The sequence below is a fragment of the Heloderma suspectum genome, chromosome 13, assembly GCF_057233095.1.
Source record: "Heloderma suspectum isolate Gila_16-S chromosome 13, 16-S_ref, whole genome shotgun sequence".
Taxonomy (NCBI): Eukaryota; Metazoa; Chordata; class Lepidosauria; order Squamata; family Helodermatidae; genus Heloderma; species Heloderma suspectum.
Genome location: NC_139470.1, coordinates 17,001,790 through 17,020,725, shown reverse-complemented (window position 1 = coordinate 17,020,725; position 18,936 = coordinate 17,001,790). Strand labels below are relative to the sequence as shown.

At 44.0% G+C, this 18,936-nt stretch overlaps 1 protein-coding gene across 1 annotated transcript in view; it reads left to right on the top strand.

The window, feature by feature from the left end:
- The window catches only part of CDC45 (cell division cycle 45), a 28,759-nt gene extending 15,125 nt beyond the window's left edge, over positions 1–13,634 (top strand). Inside the window, exons 11-19 of the mRNA XM_084820357.1 lie at positions 850–981; positions 2,431–2,529; positions 2,885–3,046; positions 3,321–3,459; positions 4,187–4,270; positions 6,132–6,250; positions 11,241–11,317; positions 11,940–12,006; positions 12,130–13,634. Of these exons, the coding sequence (XP_084676483.1) occupies positions 850–981; positions 2,431–2,529; positions 2,885–3,046; positions 3,321–3,459; positions 4,187–4,270; positions 6,132–6,250; positions 11,241–11,317; positions 11,940–12,004 (877 nt within the window). The 3' untranslated portion in view covers positions 12,005–12,006; positions 12,130–13,634. The remainder of the gene's footprint in view (positions 1–849; positions 982–2,430; positions 2,530–2,884; positions 3,047–3,320; positions 3,460–4,186; positions 4,271–6,131; positions 6,251–11,240; positions 11,318–11,939; positions 12,007–12,129) is intronic.
- Positions 13,635–18,936: the final 5,302 nt, after the last annotated feature.

Sequence of the window (18,936 nt, the reverse complement as noted above, 5' to 3'; positions counted from 1 at the left end):
TGAGAGAACAGCTTGTAGTAGTTAATGTTTCACTGTCTGTGTTGTCAGTTGCCCAGTTCAGACCTAATGGGGCCATTCCAGGAAGCAAAAAACAACCCCCCCCCATTTGTTGGAGCATGAATGAGTGATGAACTCGAGCATTCCCGCCTTCCCTTCCTGCTTCCTCTTGCATTTCCAGCTGCTGATGGGACTGGTTTCCAAATCTGGCACGGTGGTTTAAGAAACCTGGAAGTCTGATCTGCAGCCAAATGCACAGGAGGAGGGGGAAGAGAGAGGACCCAAGTTCATCACTTGTTCACACTCCAGAAAACTATGGTTTGTTGGAGCAGCCTTCTAACTTCTGAATCAGAGTGTTGGAACTGGATCTAGAAAAATACGTTCAAATTTTAGCTCGGCCACAGGCTCTCTGAATGGCCTTGAATTACTAGTTCTCTGCTTCAGTTCCCCATCTGTTTAAATGGGAATAAGGTTCAGCTCATAGATTAGTTGGGACAAAATGAGAGATGTTAACAAGGCTATAATTATTATAAAAATTGATTAACAAATTGTCCAGGATTTCCAGAAGTATAAAAACCAAGATGTGTATAAGGCCTGTAAGCATCATGTTAGTAGAAACAATTCTACTAACATGAAAAGCAGAAAAAAATCATGGGAGCAACATTTTTTTTCCCATTGGATAGCTTTGAAATCAACTTCATTGTAGTTTAGATTTGCCTCTCCGTATAATATTCTATTATAGTCTACTCAATCAAGATTATTTGAATAGTGATGGAAGATAGTTTTGAACATGATTGCTTTTTCATTCAACATGCTGCAATTATTTTTCCTAATTCTCATTGATGGTCTTAGCCTGTGCCTTGCACTCTATCAACACTGGTCTCTGTTTGAAAGCCTTTGCAATACTTGTTACACTTCTGCCAGCTTCAAGCTTTGGTCTGTGCAAGGTCAGAAGAGACTCCAGGAATTCCTTGCCGATATGGGGTGAGTTAATTAGAAGAGCTATTCATGTGTGTGTGCATGTGAATAGATAAATACATATACATGCACGCACAATCTGTGCCGTCTGTGTGTGTTGTGCTTTACAATTCACGAGAAGACAGTTCCATGTCCCAAGGAGCTTACAATCTAAAGCTTGACACAGGGGAGACAACAAAGAAAGGTGAGGTAAATGGGGGAAGAACATGCATTTATTTCAGTTTCCCATGCAGTCTTATTCTCCATAGGGTATGGGGACTAGAGGATTGAGCCAATGGCTTCACAGAAAAGGAGGGATTTGAAGCAAGTAAGATGTTCATGCATGCAGTTCCGTGCATAAGGGGCAGCGATGAATCAAAGGGGAGAGTCACTTGAGCGAACAGATAAAGCATTGTCTGGATTAAGACAGTGGCCCAGGTAGTGCATAAGAAAAAATCCAAAATCTGCAGTTGGGCAATGCCTTTATTAGGACCTACCAAATGTCGCGAAATAATAAGCAAGCTTTTGAGTCCTCTAGAAATCTTCCATTAGGCTGGATGGTACGCAAAAAACTCTTGTCTCAAGATGGATACTGTGGACTAGATTAGCTTAGCTTCTGCTAGGTGCTCCAGGTTGTGAGTTTACACCTAGGATTCTGGGACAAAGAGGCTGACCCTCATTTTTGGAAACAAAGTCCAGCAGTTAGCCAGATCAGCCTTAAGTGAAACGCACAGGTTCCTCGTTTGGCAGAGAGAGCAGTAATAAAGAGAAACTTGGCATCTTTATATTAGCAATGCTATAAAGACTAACAAATGTATTATGGCATAAGCTTCTATTTGATGAAGTGGACTGTACTCCATGAAAGCTGATGCGATAACAAATTTGGTAGTCTTTAAGGTACCGCAGACGTTTTATTGTTTTTGCTGCAACAGACTAACAATGCTACCTTTCTGGAAACTGTTCCCTTAAAAAGTCAATTGAAGCCAAATTGGGTAGTATTACCTAGTGGTTGGAGGACATGTACCTCTACGAAAGCAAAGTCCCTCTTCTGGTAGTAGAAAATCATCGACGCCAGCTAAATTCAGTATTCTTTAAGTACATAAAAAGCAAAAGAAGATGAGCTGGTCCGTTTAAAAATTGCTTAGTTGGCAATACCTTTATTAGGGACCTACCAAAATGTCACAAAATAGTGAGGGAGACCTGAGGATGATGGACCTGGATGAGTGACGATCAAGGTTGCCAACCTAGGCAAAATTTGACTTGCTTTCCTATGTAGTGCTGGGAACATCTGGTCCTTCAGTAATGTTTCCATGTAGAAGGTCCAGGGTTCAAGCCCTGGCATCTCTAGGTAGGACTGGGAAAAACTCCTGTCTTGAAATCCAGCGACTTGGCTCTGTGTGCCAGGCAGATTTGCCCTTGTCAAATGCACCTGCTAACATTCCACATATGCATTCTCCCTTGTTTTTGTTTTTTTAGGTTACCTTTGAAACAAGTAAAACAGAAATTCCATTCTATGGACATTTCCTTGAAAGAGAATTTACGGGAGATGATTGAAGAATCTGCAAATAAGTTTGGGTAAAACACATTTTTTATACTTACTGAGAAATTTAATCTTTTCACCTCTAGTGTGTTAATGACGTAAGAGGATGTCAAGGGGAAGCAGAAACCCACCCTTGGTAATGTGTCTCTATGTTTACAGAAAGTTATTTACAGAAAGTGGAAGTGAGGGGAGTGGACTTGCTCACTTTCGGTCATGCAAACCAGGTGATTGAGACCTACTTCTGAGTAAACATGTATAAGATTGGACTGCTAGAAAGTTAGATTCACTATTACTTCAGCTACTGTAATGGTATAGTATGTTTTGATGCTAGTACAACAATAGAGATTTTTTAAAAACTGTTAACATCTCTCCATTAATTTGCTTTTACAGAATGAAGGATTTAAGAGTACAAACGTTCAGCATCCATTTTGGTTTTAAAAATAAATTTTTAGCCAGTGATGTAGTGTATGCAACTGCTTCTTTAATGGAGAATATGGAGAAAGATGAAAGTGGAACTGATAACTTTATCAAGGCTTTGGATAGTCTTTCCAGGTAATGTATGCTCTTTCTGTTTTCAACCTCATGCTACTTCTATTATGAGCTTGAATCTATTTCCTTGCCCGTAAACCATTAGCACTAAGAAATGGTAAGCAGTTTCAGGATATTGGCATGCTAGTACATTTTTCATACATCAATCTTTCATGTAAGAATGTACCAAGCAAGTGGCTATTGACAATAACTAGAAGTCTTCAGTATAAGATGAGTTATTTTCTGTGTCCATTACAACAGCTTCCTTCCTTCCTCCCTGCACCCCCTCTCTTTTCAGGAGTAACCTGGACAAGTTGCATCAAGGACTGGAGCTAGCGAAAAAGCAACTCTGTGCCATTCAGCAGACTGTAGCCAGCTGCATCTGCACCAATCTTGTAATCAATCAGGGACCGTTCCTTTACTGCTACCTCATGGAGGTAAAATTTGCCTGCACTTATTTCTTAATTCTATGCTAAACTTTAGAACTCCTGATTTGACATGTCAAACCAAGCTGATGATTTGAAATCTTGAACGGTTTAGCTTCACACAATTATGTACTGCAGCCAAACTTAGATGAGATAGTAGAGGTGGTTCATAGAATCATAGGGTTGGAAGGGGCCTACAAGACCATCGAGTCCCGATTCCCAGGTGTTCTCCCGTCCAAGTACTAACCAGGGCTGACCCTGCTTAGCTTCCGAGATCAGATGAGATTGGGTGCATCCGTGCTTTTAAAAGAAGTGTAAAGAGGCAGGAGATCCCAATGCCTTGTCTAGTGTGACCCTGATTTTTGGAACCCAAGAGAGTGTGCTCTCTTGTCTTTTCAATTTTTTTTTTAAACCCTCAAGTTTTGAATCTGCATACAATAGAGCTACCAGTCATTTTAACTCTATGGTTGTGATCCAGGAGCCTGTGTGGCTGTCTTCACTTGCACAGCTGCTTTCTGAACTCCTCTTTCACTTAAGAGCAGCCCTGGGCACTACTTGATGAGCACTGTTTGAAGCTCAGCCAAGAAAAGCTGATGTGGGGTGGGCGAAAGTGCAGCAATGCCTTGGTGCATATGTGGAAACCCTGGCACACATCTAAAAGGATCATCTGCCCTTCAGCCTATATAGGGAGGTTGCTGCCTTTTTAAAAAACTAGGTATAATTGTACGTTTTTTTCCAGGGCACACCAGATGTGAAATTGTTCTCTAGGCCGATATCATTATGTCTGCTTAGTAAATACTTACTCAAGTCCTTTATTTGTTCCGTAAGTAAATTAGCTGTTTTTCTTTCTGGGTATGCTTAACCGAAATAGATGTTCTTGTTATTTCCAAGAGGAGTTTTTTTGCTTAATAAACGGCACACTTCTATTATTTTAATATGAGAGCTGCCACTAGGAGGCTTATACTGAAGTGTTAGCATATAATTATACTAAATAAGGGGCAAATGAGGTGTGATGCTGAATGCGCCTTTGCATTCAACATGCAGTTTTTTTAAAAATGCAAATAACCTCAACTTGGCACCGATGGGGGGTTTCTCTCAATGCAAGCAGTACTTTCAAATGACATGTTTTCCTTAGGACTGGAGTGAGGGAAGAAAGCCTTAAATACCCCCTTCCATGTGAGCCTAATGCAATCTCTTAATTATCAGCTCTCCCCCACAGCTGATGCTATTTATATTTTTTTTAATGTGCGCATTTAATGTCAAGTCTACTTTGGTCCTGAATTAACTCAACTGAATTTTTTAAAATCTCTATATGCAGCATTAGAAGTGTAATATAGGGACAGTTTTGTTTCTGAACATCATGTGTTGAATAATCTATCTTTTGAGAAGATGAAGCATTGCAAATCTACAAAAGGAATAGAGTTTTTTAAAAACCTTTTTTAGAGAATATAAAACCTGCAAGAAAAAAATAGCAAATTCATATCTTTCTTGTACGCTTCATCCACCAGGGGTGCTACAAATAGTTATTCATTTTATTTTTGAGTATACTGTAGATTGCATTTTAAGGGCGCAATCCTACTGGGATAGGCGGCTGCCTCCAAACTCAGAGGCGACCGCCTATCCAATTCAGGGCAGGAGAAATGCAGAGGGGATCGTCCCCTCCACGCTTCAGCCGCCCTGCATTTGTGGCTAGACAGCCAATTTCGGCTGTCTAGCTGCGGGAAGTCGGAGCATAGGAAGTGGCAGCCAGATCATAGAATAGATTGTAGAATCAGAGGGTTGGAAGGGGCCTACAAGACCATCGAGTCCAACCCCCTGCTCAGTGCAGGAAGCCTGATTCCCAGACGGTCTCCCATCCAAGTACTAACCAGGGCTGACCCTGCTTAGCTTTCGAGTTCTGACAAGATTTCTGACTCCCCCCACCCTGGCACGCCCCCAGGAACACCCTGTTTTTACCGCTCCGTGCTCCTCTTCCTAGCATGGGGCTGTTCCGTGCTGCCTATGAGGTAGCACGGGAGGGGGTGAAGGTCAGTTCCCAGGGAACCAACCTCGGAGCGTGGGTTCCAAAGTCGGTTCCTGGGAACCGACCTATCCTATGGCTGTCTAGCCGCTGACTAGCAGCCATAGGATTGAGCCCTAAGAGATTTTAATATTGGTCAGTATCCAACACTGTTGGTCTGCTTACACTATTGACATACCACTAACGTAAGCAACCTCTAGCGGTACAGCAGTAGCATAAGCTGGCAGGACAGGTTTCCCCAGAAAGCCCCTTGTACCAGATTATGGTATCGGCATGCTGCTAGAGGTCACTTATGCTACTACGTAACTAGCAAAAGCAGACTGGCAGTTAAACATTCCCCGTTAAACTTTTTGTATTGTTATAAGGAACACCCTTTATCTCACCCTTTTAAATGTGGATGAGATAAAGTCTGGAACTTACTAGTGCCATAAATATACATGAAGACCTACGTGTGTGTGCATGTGTGTAATTATGGGAAACAGTCTGTTGTCTGGTTACTGCTACCTAGAATAAAACAAAAGGCCCAGAGGAGGTTTGATCTATAATCCTTTTCAGATAACTTTAAGCCCCCAATTAGCTCTTCATCAGTACTTCAAAAAACAGATTCTGTTTTTATGATTCTGTCTCTGACCTTTGTGTAATCAAGGTGCTTTCTGGCTTCTAGACAAAAAACAAGCGCTGCAAACTGCTGCCAATGGTTATGGCAGCACCAATGGATATCCAACAGGGGACAGTGATTATGGTGGGGATTCCACCTCATACAGAAAGCTCTGACAAAAAGAAGTAAGTGTTCTGTTTGCCAATTTCTGTAGATAAGATGCTCTATAAACCGTGCTGGCTGTCGAGCATGAACAATGTTTATTTTAGAGTCATAGAATCATAGAATAGTAGGGTTGGAAGGGGCCTACAAGGCCATCGAGTCCAACCCCCTGCTCAATGCAGGAATCCAAGTCAGAGCATCCCTGACAAATGGCTGTCCAGCCTCGTCTTGAAGGCCTCCAGTGTGGGAGAGCCCACCACCTCCCCAGGTAATCGGTTCCATTGTCGTATTGCTCTTACAGTCAGGAAGTTTTTCCTGATGTTCAGCCGGAATCTGGCTTCCTGTAACTTGGGCCCATTATTCCATGTCCTGCACTCTGGGATGATCAAGAAGAGATCCTGGCCTTCTTCTCTCTGACAACCTTTCAAGTACTTGAAGAGTGCTATCATATCTCCCCTCAGTCTTCTCTTCTCAAGGCTAAACATGCCCAGTTCTTTGAGTCTCTCTTCATAGGGCTTTGTTTCCAGTCCCCTGATCATCTTTGTTGCCCTCCTCTGAACCCTCTCCAGTTTGTCTGCATCCTTCTTAAAGTGTGGTGCCCAGAACTGGACACAGTACTCCAGATGAGGCCTAACCAGTGCTGAGTAGAGGGGAACTAGTACTTCCTGGGATTTGGAAGCTATGCTTCTATGAATGCAGCCCAAAATAGCATTTGCCTTTTTTGCAGCCACATCACATTGTTGGCTCATATTCAGCTTGTGATCGACAACAATTCCAAGATCCTTCTCGCTTGTAGTGTGGTTGAGCCACGTATCCCCCATCTTGTAACTGTGCATTTGGTTTCTTTTTCCTAGGTGCAGAACTTGGCATTTGTCCCTATTAAATGTCATTCTGTTGTTTTCTGCCCAGTGCTCCAGTCTATCCAGATCACTTTGAATTTTATTTCTGTCTTACAAAGTATTAGCTATCCCTCCCAATTTTGTGTCATCTGCAAATTGGATCAGCATTCCCTGCACCTCCTCCTCCAAGTCATTAATAAAAATGTTGAAGAGCACTGGGCCCAGGTCTGAGCCCTGTGGTACCCCACTCGTTACCTCTCCCCAGTTTGAGAAGGTCCCATTGATAAGCACTCTTTGAGTCCGATTCTGTAGCCAACTGTGGATCTACCGGATCGTTGTTTCATCTAGCCCACTTTGAGCTAGTTTGCTCATCAGGATATCATGGGGCATTTTGTCGAAAGCTTTGCTGAAGTCGAGGTATATGATGTCTACAGCATTCCCACGGTCCACAAGGGAGGTTACTTGATCAAAAGATGAGATCAGATTTGTCTGGCAGGACTTGTTTTTGACAAATCCATGTTGGCTTCGAGTAATCACGGCATTGTTGTCAAGGTGCTTCCAGATGGATTGCTTTATGATCTGCTCCAGAATTTTCCCAGGGATTGATGTCAGACTGACTGGTCTGTAGTTCCCAGGTTCCTCCTTTTTACCCTTTTTGAAGATAGGGACAACGTTAGCCCTCCTCCAGTCATCTGGCACTTCCCCTGTCCTCCATGATTTCACAAAGAGAATAGACAGCGGTTCTGAGAGTTCTTCTGCCAGTTCCTTTATTACTCTAGGGTGCAGTTCATCTGGCCCTAGAGATTTGAACGCATTCAAAGTAATGAGGTGTTCCTTGACCGTATGCCTATCGATCTCAAGCTGCAATCCTGCCCCTTCAGCCTGGACTTCGCCTTTGCCAGGGTGCTCATAGACCCTCTTTTGGGAGAAGACTGAGCCAAAGTAGGAATTGAGCACCTCTGCCTTTTCTTTGTCATCTGTTATCGTTTTGCCATCCTTATTTAATAGCTGAACCACCATTTCTTTCCTCTGCCTTTTACTATGCACGTAGCTGAAGAAAGCCTTTTTGTTGTTTTTAACATCCCTTGCTAACCTCAGCTCATTCTCAGCTTTAGCCTTCCTGACACCATCCCTGCAATTCTGTGCCACCTGCCTGTACTCTTCCTTTGTTACTTGGCCTTCTTTCCACTTCCTATATATGTCCTTTTTTGTTTTCAGGTCATCCCTAAGCTTTTTGTGAAGCCACATTGGCTTCTTCTGTTGTCTTCCACCTTTTCTTCTTGGTGGAATTGCTTGTGATTGTGCCTTGAGAATTTCCTTTTTTAAAAGCTCCCACCCATCTTGGACTCCTTTTCTCGCTAGCATCGCTTGCCATGGGACCTTACTGATCATTGTTCTGAGTTTATGAAAATCAGCTTTCCTAAAATCCAGGGTACGCGTTTGACTACACGCGGCTTTTGCTTCCCTTAGAACCAAGAACTCAAGTACAACATGGTCGCTTTCCCCCAGAGTTCCTGTAACTGCTACTTTATCCACTAAGTCATCTCTGTTGGTTAGGATCAAGTCAAGGATAGCCGATCCTCTAGTTCCTTCCTCTACTTTCTGTAGGAGGAAGTTATCCGCCACACAAGTCAGGAATTTCCTGGAGGGGCCATGTTTTGCAGAATTTGTCTCCCAACAAATATCGGGGAAATTGAAGTCCCCCATTACTACTACATCATGCTTCCTTAAAACATTGGCTATTTGCTTTTCAAAAGTTTCATCCTTGTCTTCTCCTTGATTGGGTGGCCGGTAGTAGACTCCGACCACCAGGTTCCTTTTATTTTTTGCTCCATTTATTTTGATCCAGATGCTCTCGATGGGGCTACCAAGCTCCTCCTCCTGTATTTCTGTGCAGAGATATGTATTTTTCACATACAGTGCAACCCCACCTCCCTTTCTGTTCCTCCTGTTCTTTTTGAACAAGTTATATCCTTCAATTGCTGTATTCCAGTCATGAGAGTCATCCCACCAAGTCTCAGTTATACCTATCAGGTCATAATTTCCCTCTTGTATTAAGAGTTCAAGTTCGTTCTGTTTGTTTCCCATACTCTGGGCATTAGTATATAGACATCGAAGACCATGTGCTTCATAGTCTGGCTTTCTTCCTACATGTGTCTGAAGACTATTATTGGGCGCTATCAGAGCTGATCTCTCCATTACACTGCATGCGCCTATGTCCATTGTTACCCCCAACATTACATCTCCCTTCCCCGTAGGATTCAGTTTAAAGCCCTCCTGATGAAGTTCTTCATGCTGTGGCCAAACACAGTCTTCCCAGCCTTTGTGAGGTGCAACCCATCCCTAGCCAACAGCCCATCTTCCAGGAAGTATAGCCCATGGTCCCAGAATCCAAATCTCTCTCGTCGGCACCACCTTCGTAGCCAGTCATTCACCCGGAGTATTTTTCGTTCCCTTTCTATCCCTCTTCTAACTACTGGAAGGATGGATGAGAAAACTATCTGGGCCCCAAAGTTCTTGAGTTTCCTTCCCAAAGCTTCAAAGTCTGACATGATCTCTTCGTAGCTCCGCTTGGCGGTATCATTTGTTCCCACATGGATGAGAAGAAAGGGATACCTGTCAGTAGGCTTTATGAGCGCAGGCAACCTTTCAGTCACGTCTCTAATCTGTCCTCCCGGGAGACAACGTACCTGGCGAGTCCATGGGTCTTCGCGACATACTTGGGTCTCGATCCCACGCAGCAAGGAGTCTCCCACTACTACCACTCTTCTCTTCTTCTTCTTGTAGGCCTGGGTTTCATCGCCTCTGTTTGACTGACCTTTAGCCTCTTGCTCACTCTCATGCAGGTTCCCCTGTGATTCTTCCTCTGCAGGCTGTCCTCCAGTCTCATCCGCAAGTACCTGGAATCGGTTCCACAGCTCCACTGCTTCCACTGGTACAGAGTGGCGTCTAGTTCTTCTTCTCCTAACTGTCACCCTTTTCCAAGCAGTATCCTCTATTCCATTTTTCTTCACCTCAGCATTTCCCACTGCCTCATCTTGCTGTTGCTCTTCAAGCTTCTGTTCTGCCCTTTGCTGCTGTAGTTCCCCCATTCTCTCCAAGAACTCTTCGTGTTCTCTTATTCCCCGGAGGGTTGACAGTCGCCGCTCCAGTCCACTTACTTTTTCCTCTAGCAGCGTGATCAACTTGCACTTGTTGCAGGTGTAGGCCATGTTGTTCTCAGGCAAGAAAACAAACATTGCACACACCTTGCAGGTCACCACCACCGGAGAGTCTTGTCCTTCCATAGCCTCTTTTCCCTTTTTGTGTCTAGCTTTGTGATTGTTCTAGACTAGCCTGTGCCTGCTCCTCTACTCAGTAGAGGTTAAAAGCAGAGTCCCACTGGTGTGGAAGTGTGTGTTACAAGACAAATAAATGGAAAAAAGTTAGTTAAAATAAAAAATAAAAATAATTTAAAAAAATGTTAGGGGCCTCCCCCTTGACCTCCCCTGACGAACTCCCCTGGCCAACTCCTGTTTGCTCCCCCTGCTCGCTCGCTCTGCTCGCTCGCTCTCTGGGAGCTTGCCTGCTTCTGTAGTCCCTGGAGCAGCTGGAGCAGCTTACTCTGCTCTGCTCTGCTCAGCTGGGAGGCGGGAAACAGACCATGTGTAATCTCAGATTCTGCAGTTGCTATGAAATAGACAAACGGCCACCCTTATATTGTGTACATGTTGAGAACTAACCTGATGAAGAAGTGGCTGGAGTGGACTTTAAACCAAGGAGACCCAGGTCCAAATCCTTGCTCAGCCATGAAACTCATTGGGTAACCTTGTGCCAGTTACTCTTTCAGCCTAATCTACCTCATAAGGTTGTTGTGAAGATGAAGTAAAGTGTGTGGAGAAGTGGAGTAACCTAAAGTCCTTGAAGGAAGAGTGATACAACAATGTGTTGCCCAGTTTCCATAGTTGCACAGTTTTATTTTTAGAGTTGTATCCAGTTGTGGCTTTGCACTAATTGAAAATCCGGTGCCTTGCCTTACATGAGTCAAAGCACTTTCCAGTAGTGTAAAGCCACCATCGGATATGACCCTAGAATGTTGTGTTTGGGATCTATATATGTGTGTTTAATAAGGGGTGAATGCTTGGGATGCTCTGTAGGGAAATGCTAAAAGGCTTGTGTGTCTTTTCCTGTCTAGCTTTTTTGGAAGAGCGTTTGAAAAAGCTGCAGAGAACACCAGTTCTCGGACTTTACATAACCATTTTGACATGTCTAGTAAGTAAACATATTCCCACTTGTCCTGCATCTCATATATGGGCTGGTGTGTCAGTAGCAGTGAAATTTTCCCATGCATCCCAGTGATAAGACAATGAATGATGATCATGTATATGTGAAGTAGCCCCAAATTAAGCTGTGTGTCTGCAGTAGTAAACCAGTTTTGCTGGCAGCTTTTAACTTCTGAATTTACTCTTAATAATAGAGAGTATTACCAGGCAACTGATTAATGAAGCTTCCCCTGTAAAATATGTTGATTATACTGGGCCAGTTTGCACAACACGACTGCCTATTGAGGGTTAATTTACCCTTGAACTGCAGTGCATGCCAGCAGACATTATGAATATGTAAACCCCAACTGGGGGTTGTCATGTCATGCAAACTTGGCCAACAGGGTTTTTTTGAGAGCTAAACAACCTTTGCATAACACTGTAACAGACAGTGGATTACACGGATGTTTAGCCTTCCCACCAGCCAGGTTCACATGACACGCCTGACATGCACAGCAGCTCCTCAGAAGTAAATTAACCCTTGATGGGGCTGTTGTGTCATGCGAATCAGGTAATTGTGATGAGATGTATCCCTCCAATATTTATCCTGTGACACATTTCTTTCATTTCAGTAATTGAACTGAAAATGGAAGATAGGAGCAAATTTCTGGATGCACTTATTTCCCTTTTGTCTTAATGGTAAGATGGTGCTGAACGATAATTTGTTTTAAAAATCTTGAACGTTTTTAGAATCAGTTAGAATGTATCCTGCATTGTATAATTGATCATTTTTTATTTAAAACTTTCCCCCTCTCTTTGTAGGATCTTCATACCTTTTTCATCTGTGAGTTTTACCTTGTGTATATGAAATGTGTAAATGTTGTCAATTATCTTGTATCTGCCATAATTTTGTATAGATTTTATATAAACTTATTTTAAATCAATGGGACTTTAGATGTAGCCAATCCAAGTTTGTAATTGAAAATTTTAATCAAATAAATGTTTTATTTCATGTCTTGATTGATCTGTGTGCTGTCTGTCTTGCCTTTATCTGTGTAATAAAAATAACAGCATGGTGAAATGTTCCTTTTAACCTTGTACTGAGGGTTCCACGAAATAGGTGGTCCAACAGTATTTAAGATTTATAATGTACTTTTAAAACTTAAGTGTGTTCTGCCTGAGTGGCTGCATGGATTATGATTACCTGCCAAGATTTTTTTTTTACTACTTCAGTTCCCTTCTTTGCAACTTGTGGATCTAGCTACATTTGTGACAAAAACATTCATTGTGTGCTTTCGTGTGCATTTCCTATCCAGTCCTGGTGAAACAGATTCCATGGCCGAGTCAGGTGAATATAGCTTTAGAAAGCTATCTGTGGTGCAGGGAGAGGGCAAATAGGAAACAGACAGGCAGGGTTTAGTAAGGGACAGAAATTCCTAAACCAACAGTGTTATTATACAACAAATATTCCATCTGTTACCCAACTAGAACCTTGTGTACAGTGGAACACACGTGGGTTGTAAACCTTTTAAAACGTTACTTCCTTGCATCACACTCATGCCATGAAGGTACCAGACACAGCCCTCTAGTGGAAGTTGGAGAGTTGATGCTAGTGTGAAGCGTCCTGTTATGTACTTCCGTCAGATAGAAAAAGAATTACCTTGATTTCAGTGGGCTCAGCTCTATCGGCCACAGGAGGCAGGTTCAGAACTCTGAACTTTGCTTGTGGAAAGATTAGTGTGCTTTATAGTTGTATGTGTATACTGTGTCCAGTTCTGGGCACCACACTTTAAGAAGGATGCAGACAAACTGGAGTGGGTTCAGAGGAGGGCAACAAAGATGATCAGAGGACTGGAAACAAAGCCCTATGAAGAGAGACTGAAAGAACTGGGCATGTTCAGCCTTGAGAAGAGAAGACTGAGGGGAGATATGATAGTGCTCTTCAAGTACTTGAAAAGTTGTCACAGAGAGGAAGGCCAGGATCTCTTCTCGTTCATCCCAGAGTGCAGGACACGGAATCATGGGCTCAAGTTACAGGAAGCCAGATTCCAGCTGAACATCAGGAAAAACTTCCTGACCGTTGGAGCAATACGACAATGGAACCCATGACCTAGGGAGGTGGTGGGCTCTCCCACACTGGAGGCGTTCAAGACGAGGCTGGACAGCCATCTGTCAGGGATACTCTGACTTGGATTCCTGCATTGAGCAGGGGGTTGGACTCGATGGCCTTGTAGGCCCCTTCCAACCCTACTGTTCTATGATTCTATGTTCATATTGTGAGTTTGGGCAGCTGCTGGAATTTTTAGAAATAAAATAGTTAAGGCACTAAGAAATCAGCTTATGCCCTCCTATGTATCTGCATTCCATTTTGCAGTGTCTGAATGACAAAAAGAGACATTCCCAAAGGACTATGTAGAGCTGCAAATATTTCCCCCACATCATAAGTTATTACAGCAAACACTGTGGTAGACAATTCTTAATTATTTACAGTCCATATTAGGATTTAAAGGGGGCAGGGGCAAAAGAGGTAAGAAATTATCCTGTATTGAACAAAAGCTAAACTGAGATGTTCTATAACATGTTGTGAGCTGGTCAATAAGACTCAATTACCCTATGGCTGAAGAGTGACTCATTTGTGGAAATCAGGCATCTTGTGTGAGGCGTGCGTGAGCTGCCTTCACCAGATTTTTTCTCTCTCACACATGTGTGCACACGCTCACATTGCAGCTCTCCATTCCACATCCAAGGCCTTTTCTGAGAGTCCCCTGATCTTCAGGGGAGGCTTGCAGGGGGCTGCAGTGAGGAAGAGGGGTCAGTAAAGCCCTGTTGAGTGGATTTGCACTTGTGCAACTCTGGATTCAACCCCAATTAACTGAAGTGGGGGGCGGGGGCAGGGAGAGCCTTGTTTCTACAATGAAGAAAATACATTCTCATGGGAGCCTGACTGTTGAAACCACTTGTGAAAGCTGAGCATTCGCATCATAATCCTAAAAGTTTTGGGACCATGTTATCTGAGCCTTCTCAGTCATTAAGATCGGTGTCTGAGGCCGTGCTCTCTGGCCTACCAGTGAGAACAGTTAGGCTGCGGGGTACAAAGGATAGGGCTCTCTCAGTAGTGGCCACACACTTTTGGAGCATTCTACCCAGGTAAATACATAATGGCTTCACCACTGCTGGCTTTATTTTTAAAATATCAACGAGAAAGGTTAGACATTTATTTCAGGCTGCGTTTTGCTGCATTTTGCTATACTTGAAAATGACTTTAGCTGCAGCTTTTTTTTCTTTTTTAAGGACATTGTCATTTAAATGTTGAAACTAATGTCATGTGCTTAAAGTCTTGTAAGCCGCCTTGTGAGGGCAGCATCCCCTGAAAGTCAGGTTGAATACGTAAGTCTGCACTTCGTGTGTTCATGTGCTGTGTAAAGAAGTGCTATTTTTAGTCTGTCCCAAATCTATAGCCAATCACTCACTGAGTGATCCTGCATTCTAGTATGAAAGAGGAGGGGAAAAGTTAATTTATTTTGTCAACATACATACTACCCTTCAGTGAAAGACTCACAAAGGTGCTGTGCGATAAAACCATTAACATAGAATATTCATTTATTACATTTCTATACTATCCAATAGCCAAGGCTCTTTGGGTGGCTTACTCTCTCCATACTGTGCCTAATTTCAAATTTAACTGCCCCTTTAGCAATCCACTGCCACAACAAGGCTGCAATCCTAAATACACTTAACCTGGGAGCAAGTCCCATTGAACTTGGTGAGAATTCTTTCTGAATAAACATACATAGGTGGCATTTGCTTGTGTGGGATTTGAGAGCTTTAGCTTTTCTTCCTAGAGAAGGTGCTCTGAACCCTTACTCATTGTGGTTAACTTTTCCCACACCTCTTCCAGCTGATAATCCTTCGTGAGATGTGGTGACCAGAACTACATAGTTTTCCAAATGCAGCTGCACCATAGTTTCATGTAAGGTATTGCCCTTCAACATCCTTTCCTGGATACTGGATCACATACTGCTGTTGGATATCCTTTTCCTGGATACTCTTCTACTGCTGACAGAGGAAGGAAAGTTGGATTTCCTGTGAAGTTTCTTTTTGGGGCAGTGGGCTGGAAAGCAGCCAGCACCCAGGTGTAGTAGCATCTGCAGCCATGGGGGACAGAGGTGAAATGACTCATTCCCTTTTGGAGTAGGACGTTTATCAGGGATTCTTAGGGTTCAGCTATTTACTATTCCATGCTTCTCAGTCACTCACAGCTTATGGTGAATTTTTGCCATGAAATATCTGAGGCCTTCCTCCAAGTGCCACATCCAAGGGAGGCTCGGAAGGTGGCAACAAGAGAGAGGGCCTTTTCAGTGGTGGCCCCCCGCTTATGGAATGATTTCCCCACAGAGGCACACCTGGTGCCAACACTATCTTTTCAGTGCCAGGTTAAGACTGTCCTCTGCTCCCAGGCATTTAATGGCACATGATGGGGCATTTATGCCAGCTGTCCAAACAGGTCTAAGTATTTTATTGAAATTATGTTTGGATGTTTAAATTGTTTAATGTTGTATATTTACATTTTATGCTGTATTTTATCTTGTGAATTCCTGTGAATTCCCAGAGAGGTTTGGCTATTGGATGGTACAGAAATGAAATAATAATAATAATAATAGATGATGATGATGATGATGAAACTGGCAGAAGACACCTACAAAAGGAGGGCGGATATGGCAACTCTAGCTGGTCCAGTCAGTGCCAGCTCCAGGTTTTGAGGGCCCTTGGGCAACGTACCCTCCAGGAGCCTTCTGTAATGGCCCCAGGCCTGTAACCAAGTCACCAGTAGTTTCAGAGGGGCCTAGAGATCCATAATGCTTTCTGCTTTGGTGCAATTTCCTTGCTAGTGGGCCTCTTGGCTGGTAAGATGAGTCAAAGGTCGATATCGCCGCCTCAGCACATTCCATGCTAATGAGCTACCATTTATCTTATCAGGGCCTAGGATGCGCCTGAGAAGTGAGGCTTTGTTTAGGCTATGTTTACAGGTGGCTGTGCTGGGAAAGTTCTAATTGTTTCCCCTCTGACGTGGGGCTGTTAGTCTATGCTGGGAAAGTTGCAGATGAACGCTAATTAACGCTTGCTGCTGTCATGCTGCCTCACTCCTGACTTGTATGATATAAAACCCACTGTACCCCTTGGCTTGGCGTTCAGACAAGCTGTCTGATCCAACCATTGGGTAGGCCTGTACGCTGTAAGTACTCAATAAAGTCTCCTTGTTAGGGATGTCAGAGAATTCCGCCACGGATCTCGGTGAGGCCAAATGCCAGTGCATTCGGCCCCGCAAAATCCGTGGCGGAACGAAGCCCCCGCACCCCGCGAAATGGGCCCGGAACGGAGCACCTACCTGCTGCCGTCCACGCTGACTTGCGAATGGCGGCCACGTCTGCCATGTAGCCGTGATAGGCTATGTAAATACTTACATAGCCTATCACAGCTTAACTAAGGGAACGCAAATGGTGGCCGTTGTAGTCGCTGCCATTTGCACCTGCTGTTGTTTTTTTGCCGTGATAGGCTACATAAATATTTACGTAGCCTATCACGGCAAAATACAGGGATGCAAATGGTGGCGGCTACAGCTGCCGCCATTTGTGTCCCTGCAGGCTGCCCAGCCGCCAAATGTCCGGCTGCGGGTGGCCCTGGCCAGCGGCTCTGCGGAATCTCTGCAGAGCGGAGCCAGCCGGAGAGAATTTCGGGGGGAGGGACGGAGCGCCTCCCCCCCACCGCGAATGTCACCCTTCGAAAAGGTAAGTGACTTTCGTACATCCCTACTCCTTGTAAGCAAACCTGGATCTGGCTTATTATCATCTCGGCACCTCCAAACCTTAGCAGGCCACGGCCGGGGCATTCAATTGGCACAGCAAGCAGGGTTCCGAGAGAACTGATATGTTCATATTCAAAGGGAAGGAGGAACCTGGATCTGGCTTATCACTATCTCGGCACCTCTAAATTAGGAGGCCTACTGCAGGGGCAATACCCCTTCTCACTGTCATTGTCACCAGCTGCTGTTGCGTCTCATATTCTGTCTCACCATTGCTACCACTGGCTTGCTTGACAGGCAGAGAGCCAGCAAGCAAGCAGGCAGCGGCATCTCCTCCTTGCTACCACCGTTACCTGGGCCAGAGCAAGAGACAGGTGAATAAGCAGGTTGCAACACAGAGGAGGAGGAGCAAATCCAGGGGGGTCATGTCGGTGGGCCTCTGCTGCAGTGTGGGCCCTTGGAAAACCATGCCTACCCATGCTGCCAGCCCTGGACCCACTTTTCTGATAAGGAGGAATGTAATCCTGACTTTTCTTTGCTGCTCTCCTACTTACCGCTGGAATGGACCTTCAGGTAACTTTCCGTTCTGTCCTCCGCTGTATCTCCCAGCCAGCCCCAATCTAATAGCCTGTCTGCTTATTTTCATGAAGTGTACAAACACATATCCAGCAACATATGGGCACCTCATTCAGTTCATTGGAGACAGGACATGCTCTTTCCCTTCGGGGAGAGACCACGGCTCAGGGATAGAGAGCACATGCTTTGCAGGCAGCAAGTTCCAGGTTCAATCCCTGCCCTCTTCAGGTTAAAAAATAAATAAATCGAGTACCAGGTGATGTGAAAGATCTCTGCCTGGAGAGCCATTGCCAGTCACAGTAAATAATACTAGGCTCAGTGTACAATTAATCTAACCTGCTTCCTATGTTCCCTTGCCTCTGTATGGAAGCGAATGCAGCAGTCTGCCTGTGTGGGAGCTCTGTGACACTTGGGGCTTTTGGAATGGGGTGAAATACTTGATCAAGTGGCTAAAACATTGGGGCTGTTCACGCAACACGTTAACCCACACTCAGTGGTTGAGTGTGGGTTGTTTTGAACTGTAGGTTGCTGAACTGTGGGTTAGTGGGTTTTCTACAAGGTGGGTTATCGTGTTGTCTGAATGCAGCTAGGGTGGCTTGTTAACCACCCTGAACAACTCAACAACAAACCATGGATTCTCAAGGTGGCTTGTTGGAGAAAAATAAGCCACACTACATGGTTAACAAGCCACCATGGCTGCGTTCAGACAACACAATAACCTATGGTTCAACAAACAACCCACAGTTCAAAACAACCCACACTCAGCCACTGAGAGTGGGTTAGCGTGTTGTGTGAACAACCTCATTAAGTATATGCTTTCCTTTTTAAAAAGCTTTTAAGTAGGATGGTTGACTGACAAAGATCCAGAAATGCGTTTGGTTCCTCTGTGGGCAGGGATGAAATTCTGCTTAGTTGTGTGTGTGTGTGTGTTTTTAATCTTTGTCGATACTACCATGTTCATAAGTCTAGCCATTCTTATCAGATGCTATGTAGGCCACGCATAAAAGATTTCTGGCTTCTTTTATCTAATCTCTACATAGTCTGGTGTGTGTGTGTGTTAATAATGAGTACAATGTTTATAAATTGCTTTGATAGCTAATACAGTTCTGCCAGTTCAAATCCCAAATGGCCTGCAGGGGAGAATTGCTGCCTCTTGTACTACGTGAACTCAGGGTCGTTCTGTAGAATTCTCGCAAACTGCCAGATACCTGCAGCACATGTGGAATTTTACAGCCTATAAAGACTACAATCTT